The sequence below is a fragment of the Sphaerodactylus townsendi genome, linkage group LG06 (genome assembly GCF_021028975.2).
Source record: "Sphaerodactylus townsendi isolate TG3544 linkage group LG06, MPM_Stown_v2.3, whole genome shotgun sequence".
Taxonomy (NCBI): Eukaryota; Metazoa; Chordata; class Lepidosauria; order Squamata; family Sphaerodactylidae; genus Sphaerodactylus; species Sphaerodactylus townsendi.
Window position 1 is genome coordinate 74162872 of NC_059430.1, and position 14810 is coordinate 74177681.

Here is a 14810-nt window from a genome sequence, read left to right on the forward strand (position 1 = left end):
ATTAATAAAAATCATATTATAGCACTTACTTCACAGGATTATTGGGAGGATAAAATGGAAACTTGAACTCCTCAAAGGGAGGCCAAGATATCACCATAATGACAAATAAAACAGCAAAAAATTATCATTGTGAAAGCAACGGAAATCAATACATCCTCATCTCCGGTTTCACAATGTCTTGATTCAAAAACCCATGTGCAAAAGTTTGTTAGAGTTCTAGGCATGATCAGTTGCAGATGGAGAAACACAAGGACACAAAAACCAGCAAAAGAGAAAGGGCAACTCATTGCTGGTGATCACAACCAGTGGTACTGCCTGAAAATAGGGTGGCAGGGCAGTGGTGGGATTCTATTGATTTAACTACCAGTTTCCCGCTCACCATGCACCACACCCCACGCTGTGCACCCTCCCGCTGCCCACTTACCTGGCTGCTGCACCCCCCTTTTCAATGTTGGGCTGGGGGGAGGCAAAAGAAGGTGGCAGCTGCGGCTTGGCCCGAATACTACCAGCTGGCCACAGGAGGTAGCTGGCTTCGGAGCGGTCCGCGGGCCTGGGGACCAGCTGCATGGCCCAGGGAGTACTTTTCTCCTGCATTGGCCAGGAGGCCAGGGTGGCAGTGGCTGCCAGAGGCCACCATAGGAGGCTAGTCGGCCACAGATCAGGCCACATACCTGGGCCGGTGGCGCAGCCTTCTAGGGTGGCCTTCCCAGGCTAGGGCAGTGTCCGGGAGGCCTGGGTGGGCTCCAGCTGCTGGAGGCCCCCACAGGGGGGCAGCTGGCTGCCAATCAGGCTGCGCGCCTCTGGGCTGGTGGGACATCCTTTGGGGGAGGATGCTCCAGGGCTCCCCTGAGAGAGGGAAGGGCAGGGCTTTTAGCTCCTCAGAGCACTCGGCTGCTTTTAGCAACCGGTTCACCCAAACCTGTGTGAACCAGCTGAATCCCACCACTGCAAAAGGGCCTGTACACATAGAAGACTCCCCTTTTAATACATCTTGCCTGAAACCCTAGGTGAACAGTTTAATTATTAAGCTTAAGAATGCTATTCCTCACCAGAATCCTAAAGGAAGCTTGTGGGGATAATGAAGCACATATAGTTACAATCCCATTTTTATTATGACATTTCATCAGATATTTTTAAACTACAGTTATATTTGGAATAGCAGCCTCTCACTGGAATCTGGATACCAAGGGAATGAATTCTAACAAAAACCGTTAGCATGCAATTTCAAATCTGAAGATCTGCCAGAAATTTTTTTGGTCCCAGTGCTGTGCAAACACCAAATGAGCCTTTCAAAAAAATGTTAAAGCAGCAACACAACAAGATAATTTCTAATACACCTGCTACCAGTGAAAAGACTAGCAGCTTGGTATATCTTGGCAGCTCTATGGAAAACTCTTGTCACTCTCTTCATAAATATGTACTAAATGGAAAATAAGATGGGAGAATTTAACAGCTAGTGGAATACCATGCCAGCTTGTTTTCTCATCAGTGATGAAACTATTTCCCCACATAAGAATTACACTTCTAGATTAAGAAGGAAAAATAGCAAGTATTCAAATATTTGTATTTTAAAACAGATAGGTGCTTTATATAAAGTGCAAGCATTTAAAAAGTAGTGTCTATAGATTCCAGGCAATTTTACTTAGCATATGGAACACAGTGGCTTTGATCCAGCTAATTTAGTTGTGATCAAGACCCAGCTGAACAATAGAAACCCAGTGTGGTATAATGGTTTGTTTTTAACCAGATTATAGGAGACCTAGGTCCAAATCCCCAGCCATGAATCTCATCTTGGACCAATAATTCTTTCTCACTAGCTAGCCTGTTGTACAGGGTATGGGGATAAAATAGCTGAGGGGAGAACAATGTATGATACACTGAATTCTTTGGAGGAAAGGATGGATTAAAATGTAAGGCAGAAAGAAAGATTTAGTTAGCTGGTACTAACTTGTTCAATTGATTTCAATTGGATTTATATACAACTAGCTTTAGCCACATTGAGGTTGTGCCTGGATCATAAAATATAGAATACTGAGAATCAAATTCCTTAGAATAAACTTAGAATATTGACTGAATTGAATAAATTAGTTGCCACCACCACAGTATTTTAGATTTGAGAAGCTCATATGATAGGGTTGTTGCTGAGGAACCCTGATTGAAGCACATTTAGAGTGAGATGGATAGCACAACAAGGCTCCTGCTCATGGCAGTTTCAAGTAGACAGAGCCTTGTTCCTTCCCATCAGAGTTGTGGTGGGATATGCTGGTGGCCTTCGGGCTGAGCAGAAATTCTGACAACTCCATTAAAATTGGATTGGAAAAAATCCTGTTTTGCCTGCTTCACAAAGTCCTATTGTGAAAGGTAAAAAGTTATCAATATAAGCCGGTAATGCTCTAGCTAACATAGGAAAGATTAGCACAGACTAAGTATTTTTATTAACTTGCTTAGACTGGCGAGGAACCTGAGGGAAGAGGTGACCAATTCTGACACTGTGGGTTAAACAGTCCAAGTGCCTGGTGAGGGAGTTATCCCAGTGTTGAGCATCATCACTTGAACTCACACCCTCATCAGCAAAGTGTAACAGTGCCAATTAAAAGAATCTCTCAACATAGATTTGATGTACTAGCAAGGAAAAACAAGTCATGGTGCCAAGCCAAGTTTCAAGCCATAGTGAGTCTGCTTAAATTTTGGAGAGCCTGCTGTGGGGACAGGCCAGAATGTGTATAAATTTGTTTAATCAAGAATTATGGGAAGTCATAGAACCAAGGATTTGCAATGAATCAAAATGGGAGCTTCTGTGTAAGTGACCAGCAAGCCTGCATTTTTGCAATAGGTCAAAAAGGCATGTTACCAGCAGCTTGCTAGTGACTATGCAAACAAGCAAGATAACATCTTTGACATCTTGGCACTGAGGGCCTACGTGACAGCAGACAGATGCATGTTATTACTTGGGTTTTTGTGTTAGAAATGAATGTGATTAGTTAAATCAACAAAGTGTTTTTCTATATAGTTAAATGAACACATAAATGATAAGTGATAATTTTACTATAATTCTATTGTCTTAGAATCATGTTTTAACATTTCAAACTGGGGAATTGTTAGAAACATTTCATGCTGGGAAAAGAAAAGTTTTATGAGCCTAAGGAATGCTGCATAGCCTGGGGACATAGCTCGCTCTCTGAGAGAAACCTAGCAAAACGGGTTTTTCTTGGAGGAACAAGCTAGCTTTTATGGCAGTTCTTTGTATATGCACAGAGAGAAAGCACGCACAAACAGCATGTAGCGTTTGAATACGTAGGAATATGGGCTGCCTTCATGTGACCAGTTCTGACCAATTAGATTTTTAAGGTATATGAATCATAAGACGTGGAACAAAAGGGGAGGACTGTGTGACGTCTTTGCATCTACAAAAACTCAGGTTTTCCTATACTGGGCGTGCCTCTTTAGAGAGCCACCCAGGAGAGGGCAATCTCCTGTAACATTCTAAACATTGTATTGGGGCGTGCCTCTCCTTCGGGAGAGGTCACCTTCTGTAACTTATCTGTATTCTGTAACGTTCTAAAATCCGTGTCTATCACTCGAGGGCACCAAGGGCGTGTCTCTTCCTTGGGAGAGTTCACATTCTGTAAATTGATCTAAATTCTGCTAAGTAAAACTGTTTGTTTGTTTTCTAATGTCAGATGTCTTTTGCTTTATTTCAAATTTTAAGTTTTTCTTAAAACTAACTCAGCTGTGTAGGACCAGAGAGCGGCCCTGGCCCCACACTGCTGAGAAACTGTTCAGGGTCTACACTAATAATTTTTAAAAATAGCAATTCCTTTAAAGTTTCAATAAACCTTAGCTTAAGCCATCTGGCATCTTTATCTGGCATATGTGGTAGCAAATAAGAAACTTTGTGAATTCTCAGGCCATTAAAACATTTATACATTTTACATTTTATATACATTTTGGGGAAAATATATTAGAATAATGGTTGTAGTTTCCTTCACAGAACAGTGATAAACTTGATTAATTAACTAGGTGACTACATATCAAAAGTCCAGGTAGAAAAAGACAATACTTTGTAACCAACAGAAGGTGCAATGTCAGTTTAAGCCACAAAGCGATCCCATTTTGCAAAGAAGGCCTCTGGTTTAACTTGATCCTGAAATGCTTTCATTTGGTCAGTAAATTCTTCCACTTTTATGGAAGTTCTCTTAAAACATAGGACTCTATCCTTTTTAATGGCCTCTGTAAGGCTCTGGATAAAAAAAGATTCAGCCTTCAAGAAAGTAATGATATTGTGACTGAGGAATGGAATCATCTTGTGTTGGGTGACCAGTAAAGGAGAACATTATTAAATTTTTAAAAAATAAATAGAGTTTTTTAAAATGAATGTAGCCATATTGGGCACATATTAGAAACAATTGCTTTTCTAGAAAGACTGCTTAGAATCATTTGCATACAAAACATAGCTGATAAAAAGATGCAAGAACCAGTTGTTAAGCCAAGGATAGCTAGCCAAGAATTAACCTGAGCTAGTACACTGCCCTATGCTCTGCTTCCACTGCTAGAGTTCAGCTTGGAGAATGGGAAAAATAATTTGAAGAGCATATCTGAGAATGCAGAATACACATCCATCCCCCATACATCTGAGAATTATGGGTATGCATGCATTATTTGCATTTGAATTTAATAGTCCTGGAAAATTTTGAAAAAATCTGGAAAAAAAACCCAAATCTTCACCCCAGCTTTTTTGGATATTTGAAATTTTTCAGCTCTATTAAACCCAAACTCCAAAAATTCCAGCCACCTTCAAACTCCATATGGGTCTCCAAGGTATGGGCCTGCAAAGGTGGCACAGAGCTGAATGCCTTCGAAAACCATATGGGCTGTGGAGGCAGCTGCAATCAAGAATAACAGAAATCCAAAATTCACATATAAATTACAGTGATGCATGGTATATTTAGGATTGGAATACAAATGAGAAAGAAAGTCTTCCAGTCAAGCTCTTTTTAAAATTAGTTAGTAGACTTTTTTATCTTGTTTATCTATGTGTATTTTTGTCTCACTCACCGTAATTTCTTGTTCATAGGTCCAAACGCCACAAGCCAGTTCAACACAGAATATCACAAGCAAACTTCCAAAATACTGCAGAACACAAGAGAATGTTACTTATGTTTCTAAAAGAAATGAGACATTCTCCACAAAATTATTGTCATTAAAAATGTTTTCATATTAATTAAATGCAAAAGCATTATCCCCTTCTATGAAAATCCAAAGTATGAGGTACTAATAATTTTTAAAATAAAACAACATCAAGTTAAAGTTCTGATTCCTTTAACAGTATAAAATTATAAAAGAAATATTATACTTTATTTCACATTGATAGAATACAAATCTATGTAATACTGTTCCAGGGACATAAGTCAGTTTTCAAGAAATGAAGCAGAATAATAAAATTTTAATAAAGAAACAAACCCAAAGAGGCTAATCTTTTTATTTCTAAAACATAGAATGTTAATGATGTTTGCAATACAAATAAATAGAGTTCATGCAAAAGTTGCCACACTGTTCATATTGAGATAATTACATATAAATAAAGCTAGTGTTCTGCTTCATAGCTCAAGATCAGGGAGTAAACATCAGCAGTCCAAAGCTTAGCTACACTGGTTCTGTTGAAGTCAGCGGACCTAGAAAGGTATAACTCTGTTTAAGGTTGTGCTGTACCCAGGGAGAGATTGAGTTGTCAGGATAATAGTTAATCCAGTCCCACTAAAATGTACTTGCAGAAGGGCTATAATCTTTCTTGACCAGAGGGTGGTTTTCATCAGTAAGATGAAAGAGGATCATATAAGGGGCAGCTGCTGCTATCAGTTTCTTACAATATATAGCAAGTTACATAATTAGGACTGTTCGCTTACAAGCTATACATTTAGGATCAAATTGCAAGGCAACTGTTTATTATACAGTCGGGCGGGGGGGGCACCACTGATAGCACCACTTTACAAGAATGTCTTAGCTGTATAGCCACCAATGTTCAACCTGTCCAAACCAGACCCTAGCAGTAATAGCATCTGAGTTTTCAAAGCACTTTGAGTATATTAATAGTCTTACAAAAATATCTATATGATAGACCAGTATCAGTCATTTGGTAAGTGAGGGCCAAAGTTACATGTCTAGCAGTGCAATCCTGTGCAGAGTTGTGCAAACTGAAATTACTGGGCTTTGACTGGAATAACTCTTTACAGGTTTGCACTGTGTGGCTATCTAATGACAGCCAACAACGTGTAGTGGTTAGAGTACCTGAGAGACCCAGGTTCAAATCCCTACTTTGCCATGGAAGTTTGATGGATGACTTTGGGCCAGTAACACACTCTCAGCCTAACCTACTTCACAGGGTTGTTGTAAGGATAAAATGGAGAAGAATGAGGTAAGCAATTTGAGTCCCCACTGGGCAAGAAGGTGGGGCATACATGAAATAAATAAGTCCAAGTAGCTCTTTGAACTAGTGATGTCCTGGCACACTTTCAAAAGTGTTATTCTCCAAAACTTATTTAAAAGCATTAGTTTAAAAACACAGTCCCTGTAGCATCTCACAGTTATATGAAGATATTGTTGAAGCAGCGGCTTACTCGCGAGTAGGTCACCTTGCAGGATGCAATGCAAACAAGAACCGAAAGACACACAGTCACCAGTGCAGTTCTGTTTATTGCTAACTACTGTCAAAGTGCTCCGCCAGACCACAGGTGTTTCCAGGCACACATCACCCTGTAGTCTGTGCCAACTATATACAATTGAGGTGCCAATCAGGTGCCCATGTCTTATCTGACTTTGCACACGGTACACAGTTGTGCACACAGCCCTAATTATGCACACGGCACCTGCTGGAAGGAGGGTCCATCTGTCATCTAGATTTTGTCCATCTAAACACATGTTCTGACACCCCTTCCAAAATCGGTATGACAGACTTTACATATTTACATTTGATACAGACATCACATTCAGATGTTTACACAATAGCTTATATTTTTCTTTTGCAGTAGGCTTGGTTAAGGCGTCAGCTACATTCAACTTAGAATCCACATATTGCAGCTTAATGAACCCGCTTTGTACTAATTCCCGTACATGTTCATATTTCACGCCTATGTACTTAGTTCTAGCCTTTAGGTTTTCGGTTTCTGCTAGATGAATGGCTGTCTGTGAATCCTCCAACACGGGTATTGGTTGATGAACAGTTTCCCCTAGCTCTGACAACAATGCCTTTATCCATAACAGTTCGTTGCATGTTTCAGAGATGGCACAGAACTCGGCCTCAGCAGTTGATAGACTGACTGAGGTCTGTCTATGGGACTGCCAGGATACTGGTACATTGGCATAGGTTATTACAAAACCTGTGCATGACTTGTGGTTCTCACCGTCAGCAAACGAGCTATCAGTTGTAGCACATAGCATGTTACTCTGTTTATCAGCTTTGACCAGTATGATCTCTCTGTCTGATGCTTGACCCCTCACATATACGCAGGCATCAGCAGAGGTACGATGAAACCCACACTCTTTCAGCTTTGCATCTAAGCAGCAATACCAGTTCCTGCCACTTTGAATCAGGCCGTACAGGGACCATTGCAGCTTATACACCATTTTTGGGTCATCACCTTCGTAACCAGCAGGGGGCGCCATATAGACGTTCTGCTTTAATGGAGCATTTAGGTATGCACATTGGAAATCAAAATGACGTAACTTCATGTCATATTTGCTTGCGAGAGCAAGGACAGAACGTAATGATTCTGGCCTGGCTGTGGGGGAATACCCTTTTTCTTCCTCAGGTTTTTCTTGGGCAAAGCCCCGAGCAACTATTCTAGCCTTGTAAATCAATCTATTGTCGGGCAACAGCTTTCTTCTGAACACCCATTTAGAACCGATCACTTTCTGTTTCGGGGGTACAGTTACTTTTGTAAAAACATTCTGTTTCACAAGGGTACTGTGTTCGGCTTCCATAGCATCCTCCCACTTCTCTCTTTCTTCTTTGGGGAGAGTTAAAATCTCTGCATAGGAGGTTGGCTCATAGACAGAAGTCTGACAAACATACACATTCTGACTATGTCCATACCAGTCAGGTGGTACACCCTTGTTTACCCTCTTGGAAGTGCAGGGGATAGTACGTTCCACCTCCTCCCCTTCTGACTCTTCATCTGTGGAGTCAGTTTGTTTAGCTCTCGGTCGTTTAGCACTTCTGTGCTCTGAGCTCTGACCTTGATCAGCAGCTGGCAAAGCCTGCTGTCCATTAACCGTTTCAGGCTCAGTAAATGGCAGTAACACCTCAGTGTTTGAGTGTATCTTCTCCCAGTTCGCATGCTTCACAAAGTTAGCACTCCTGGAAATGACAACTCTTCCAAAACGGAGAAAAAATCTAAAACCTTTAGTTAATGGCTCATAGCCCACAAAGGTTAAAGTTTGCCATTTGGGGTCACCTGCTTTCCTTTGTTGTGGTGGCACCAGCACATGAGCTTTACTTCCAAATATTCTCATGTTTGTCAAGTCAGGGTTTTTCTTATACATCAGAAAATATGGGGTTTGTTCTACAACTGAAGACCACATCCTATTTAGCACATATGTAGCTGTATTTATGGCTTCAGCCCAGAAGTATTCTGGCAAATCAGCATCTAACAACATGCTCTGCTTCAGAGTCTTTAACACAGCAATTTTCCTTTCAGACACCCCGTTCTCATGAGCACGAAACGGGTTTGTTTTGCGATGCTGGATACCCCTTCTTTCCAGCCATGACTGAAATTGATTACTGGTAAACTCTCCCCATCTGTCTGATTGCAAAGAGGTCACTTTATGACCTAATTCCTTTTCCACCATTTCCACCCAGTTCTTGAACTTAGGAAATGCCTCAGCCTTTGACTTTAGGAAAAAGGAATACGTGTACCTACTGTAATAGTCACACAGAACCATAAGGTACTTAGCCTTTCCCTGGCTGAGCTGAAATGGCCCTGCTAGATCCATATGGACCAGTTGGAGTGGACGGACAGACTCTCTGGTGCTTCTGGCAGTTGAAGGATATGCCTTCACTTTTGTTCTGCCACACACAGAGCACTCCAGAAACGTTTTGCAGGGTTTCACCTTCAGATTGCACACCTTTACTAGGTTGGCTAGTGATCTGAAGTTCATATGGCCAAAAACACGATGATAGTAATGTATGCATTGATCATGAGGAGGAACATTTGACACAGATACATTTGCTACCTTCTCAGACATACAGACAGTACTCTTATCACAGTTTTCTAAATAATACAATCCGTTCAGAAGCTTACCTTGCGCACACAAGACACCATTCTTAGAAATGGTACATGTTTGACCTGCAAATTGAACAACATACCCATCTGTTGTCAGTTTTGCAACGCTAAGTAAACAATAGTCAAATAATGGCACATAGAGAACGTTTTTAATGTGTCCATTTAAAGCTGGCACGTAAGCAGTTCCTTGCTTCTCCACAGAGGCTGGAGTCCCGTTTGCCAAACACACGTGCTTGATCTCTGGGGTACGTAGATCCTCTGTTAGCAAATGCTCACGGTTCACAATATGCATAGAACAGGCAGAGTCAATGAGCCAAGTTCCAGCTCTGTCCCTGTTGCTGCACGTGACCAAAAAGGCAGACGATGAAGAGGCAGAGTCCCTTCTCCCAGGACCCTTCTTCTGTCCCTGCTTGGGCTTATGCTGGTCCAGCACTTTCACGCATGCTCTTGCCAGGTGGCCAGGAGCTCCACACCTGTAGCAACGCCTGGTCGCACAAGCAGCTGGCAAGACGGAAGAACTTTCAGGAGTTTGTTCCTTCTGTGGCACAGCAACACTCCTCTGGAATTCCCTCTGTTGCTCACAATCCAGCAGCTTCGAGGTGAAGTAGGCCAGGGTTAAGGCGGCATCCGCTACCGTCTGGAGGCTGCTGACCAACGACTCCCACGATTCGTCAAGGGACGAAATCAGTAGATAGGCTTTATGCGAATCCTCATAAAGAAGACCACGGTCAGCTAATTCAGAAAATAAAGTCCTCATTTTCTGTAAGTGCTCAGAGACAGAGTCACCTTTACGTAGCCTGAGGTGATGCAACTGTCTTGTCAATAAGACCTTAATGCCAACAGACTCACGCTGGTAGACGTCTCTGAGTAAGTTCCAGCATTCCGAAGCAGATGCTGCGTCCTTGATATACAGCAGTTGGGAGCTCTCCACTGCCAGGATGATGGATGCTCTCGCCCGCTCCTCAGCCCTTATCTGTAAAGCTGAGGGCTGTGCGGGTAAGGGAGTTTCCACAAAAGTCCACAAATCCTCACGCAGAAGATAAGCCTTCATCTTCAAACACCAGGTCACATAGTTATGCTCTGTTAGCCGCTCGAAAGGCAAGCCAGCAAAAGACGCAGCCATGGTGCAGCCGTAAACTGTTTAGCACACAGCAACGCAAACAGTTACTCACGAGTAAAGGCAGAATCTGGGCCCATAACCTGTTGAAGCAGCGGCTTACTCACGAGTAGGTCACCTTGCAGGATGCAATGCAAACAAGAACCGAAAGACACACAGTCACCAGTGCAGTTCTGTTTATTGCTAACTACTGTCAAAGTGCTCCGCCAGACCACAGGTGTTTCCAGGCACACATCACCCTGTAGTCTGTGCCAACTATATACAATTGAGGTGCCAATCAGGTGCCCATGTCTTATCTGACTTTGCACACGGTACACAGTTGTGCACACAGCCCTAATTATGCACACGGCACCTGCTGGAAGGAGGGTCCATCTGTCATCTAGATTTTGTCCATCTAAACACATGTTCTGACAGATATTTCCACTGCCTTCAGATTCAGTCATAGAATTGTCACTTTACTGGACAGTCAAACATGCACCAAGTGGTTCCCCGCCCCCATATAAGAGAAAGAGATGTGGAATATTTGAACAATTAAAAAATGGTAAGGATAAATCACATAAGGGGTTTATGAATCAGTATAAGAAGGGCAATATTTAAGGTATGGGATAAGTTTAGGAGAAAGATTATCATAAAAACACCAAAATAGATTTCACTATATCAGTGGTTCTCAATCTGGAGGTTAGGCCCCCTTTGGGGGTCGAATGACTCTTTCACAGGGGTCACCTAAGACTCTCTGCATCAGTGTTCTCCATCTGTAAAATGGATAAATGTTAGGGTTGGGGGTCACCACAACATGAGGAACTGTATTAAAGGGTCACGGCATTAGGAAGGTTGAGAACCACTGAACTACATGAAGCAGTTTTAATTACCGTAAGTCAAACTGAAGGGGATAATATTTGTGATATGAAGATATATTAACAACAACAGGAACTAATCAGAGCCTAGAAGAAAGACATGATATAATAATTAATACATAGCAATGTCACTGATTACCATTTGAAAGAGAGGTATAATCAAGATGTAAAGATTGGTTTTGGAGTAGGAGATTGTGAATCATAGGTGGCTTTATGAATAGAAGAAGCTTGTTTCATTAAAAACACAAATTATTGCTGCAATTAGAAACAGAGACAGAAAGAGTAAAAGAAAATATGATTAAATGGGCTCAAGACCTGGACAGAGTCATCAGAGAAATCAATACTGAAGAGTGAGTTAGGATTTGGGGAACGAATTGGGTGAGGTAAGCAGCAGTGAGATGGGATTTGGACAAAGTAGTTAATTTTAACATGTTCTATAAAAGAAAACCTGAACAAAATGGTTTACTGATAGTATTTATATCTGATGAAATTAGCTAGAATATATGCTAAAATGTCAGATATGTGTTGGAAATGCAACTAAATAAAGGGAACATTTAACCATAAGGTGTAAATATTAAGGATGTGTGGATAAATCTAGAAGTGCAATTGTAAGCAGAGTTACACCTTTCCAAGCTCATTACTTTAAAAGAATACTCTTCTTCCATTATTTATTTATTTGCATGCACCTGAGAACATGGAAAGAAGAATTACTGGAATCTTTTTGGAAGGTGTGTGTGTGTGTGTGTGTGTGTGTGTGTGTGTGTGTGTGTGTGTGTGTGTGTGTGTGTGTGTGTGTGTGTGTGTGTGTGTGTGTGTGTGTGTGTGTGTGTGTGTGTGTGTGTGTGTGTGTGTGTGTGTGTGATATTGTGACAGCATCTCAGCAAGAAAAGCACCAGAAAGCAAAAGATCCCAAGAAAAATTATTCCTAAGCCTCATTAAAAGAAGCAGCCTTGCAAAGGAAGCTGCAGCTCCAGGTACTTTCTTCTCTCAAGATCTCACTGTTCCAAGACATAGTTCCACCCACTCTGTTATGCACAGTATGATACCTGTCACAGCAAAATACAGATGAAGCTAGCCAAGATAGGCGGACAGATTTAGTACAACAGACTCTAACTACATGTGCGATGGAGAACCAGGCATTGCCAAACAGATGCAAAGGCTAACATTTGATGTGCTTTGCAAATTCTTCCTATTTTCTCTGCTCTGTCAGTTACATCACCTCTAGAAAATTGAATGTGTCAGGATTTGCCAACTGTTTTTTATTCACTCATTTCCTTTTACTATCAATGTGCAGAACAGAATCTATCATGAGGGTAGACTTCATAATCATTTCAGATAATGATAAAAATGATGCAGATAAGGCAATAAAAATATTGTGTCTTCACAGCCACTTTTTCTGCATTCATCCACACTGGCTTATACTGTTCATTTGGTAAGGCCATCAGGGATTCCACAATGGACATACCTCATATTTTCAGCATCTCTATGCATGTCAAGCATTCTGGGTTGTATTCAGCCAGCTTTTTCACTCATGGCCCAATCTGATGGCGGGGAGCAATAGCTTCTAAGAGCAGAAGAGGCCCACACCAGCATCTTTGTTCCCTCTGCCAGAGATGGCACAGATACCAGAATGTTGTGCGCCACAGTGGTTGGCATCTGAGTGGATTCTGGCACAGTGAGGAGGGCCAGGGCATTCCCAGGGGTGGAGCTATTCAACAGAATATCATCAACAACTCCCTTGAACAAGGAGTTTTTCCAGATCAGCATAAAGAGGCAGTGGTTCATCCACTCCTGAAAAGATCTCAATTAGATCCATTGGATCTAGCCAATTACCACCCGATCTCAAATCTTTTGTTTCTGGGTAAGGTTATCAAGCGGGCAGTAGCAGACCTGCTCCAGAAGTTCCTGGAAGATACGAAGGTATTGGATCCTTTCCAGTCTGGTTTCCACACTGGCCTTGGGACAGAGACCCTCTCAACTATGACACTGGCTAGTATCTGGATGGGAGACCTACAAGGAATACCAATGCTGTGATACAGAGGTGGGCATCAGCAAACCACCCCTGAAAGTCTCTTGCCTTGAAAACCCTACAGCCGTGACCTTTGGCACTCCAGATGTTATGGACTACAATTCCCATCAGCTCCTACCAGCATGGCCAATTGGCCAATTGGCCATGTTGGCAGGGGATGATGGGAATTGTAATCCATAACATCTGGAGTGCCAAAGGTTCACCACCACTGCCCTACAAAGATGACAAAAGTCAGGTGTGACTTGATGCCAAGCTCCCTCTTTTGAACTTGGATCAATACCATTCATCTAATATTTCTTAATAGTTTAAAGTGTCTATTTCCTGAAAAATGTCTTTTGTCAAAAGGAAGATGCCACAATGTGAACTCCTGGTAGAAGGATTCCTTTTATGTGGTAATATGATGGATCCTGTTGAAAAGTAAATGGATGAAGCTCACAGCAGCAGATCATTCTTACCTCACCCTCCCTGACATATCAGTCTCTGTATGCCCCCAAAATCCTCGAAATCCTCAACTGGAGGTTGGGGACCCTTGCAAACAAAATGCACCATGGGACAGGTAGCTGCAGTGAAAAGGGGAAATCTGGAGAAATTAACTCCCTCCTTTTCATCCAAGCTTGGAAAAAATAAACTAGCGCCCACATAAGAATTGCCATTATAGCTGCAAATATCTTCTCCAAAATATCAAGGGGTAGGAAGGTCCCAATAGCTCATTGATGGCAACAGGTAATAACATATAATACTGCTACATATACGTTGTAGAGTGTTCAAATGAAAACACTGATATGACCACATGAGTGAAGCGGACATGAAAGTTTTACTTATTATAGGAGTTGACTATTTTAGCAGTATTTTTCATTCTTGTGTAGTAATTAAAAATTACAAAAGCTGAATCTATGTTAATGAAATGTCTGCTTCTTTTTAGTTGTCCCCGGTTTTCTAATCCTTAAAGAGGTTTCATTATCATGCAGTCAGACATCCTTATGCATTTGACAATACTAGAAATTGGATTTTAATGTGTTAACTACCAGAAGTATGGAAAGGAGTGCACAAATTGTCCACGACAATAGAAAATTAATACTATATACCAATAGATATAGACTTTTTTTTCTTGGAATCATGACCCTTTTGGCTATCATTAACTGACAAAAGGGATAAGAAATAGTCCATCTGAATGCAAAAGTTCACAACACTTGTAATCATCTTCTGAGGTTTTGTTTCAGGTGCACCTGCATTCTAAGGTTAGGCAAGTGACAACCTGGAAGAAGGCCTTTTCAGCAGCAGTACCAAAATTCTGTTTGTTCCCTTCTGTTGCCATCTTACACCAGCATATGAAGGCTTTCTTGTTTTTCATTTGGAGTTCCTTCAGTGATCTATCTTCCTTGCCCATGTTTTAATTGTAATTTTTAGTTGGTTTTAACTGTATAATGATGAGTGGGGCTTTTTGTTTTAATGGTTTTTATAATGTGATTTTATTATGTGTGCTTTTAATCTGTTATCTCCTTTGGTGGCCTTGATAATGGCAGAATGGTGGG

The 14810-nt window shown here is 41.4% G+C and overlaps 1 protein-coding gene across 4 annotated transcripts in view; it reads right to left on the reverse strand.

Moving 5' to 3' along the window:
- The window catches only part of TSPAN12 (tetraspanin 12), an 85493-nt gene that overhangs the window by 19936 nt on the left and 50747 nt on the right, over positions 1-14810 (reverse strand). For 3 of the 4 annotated variants that reach the window (XM_048501890.1, XM_048501891.1, XM_048501892.1), the window contains one exon: positions 5056-5130. The exons of the other annotated variant lie outside the window; for it this stretch is intronic. In XM_048501890.1, the coding sequence (XP_048357847.1) occupies positions 5056-5130 (75 nt within the window). The remainder of the gene's footprint in view (positions 1-5055; positions 5131-14810) is intronic. 4 annotated transcript variants of the gene reach the window in all.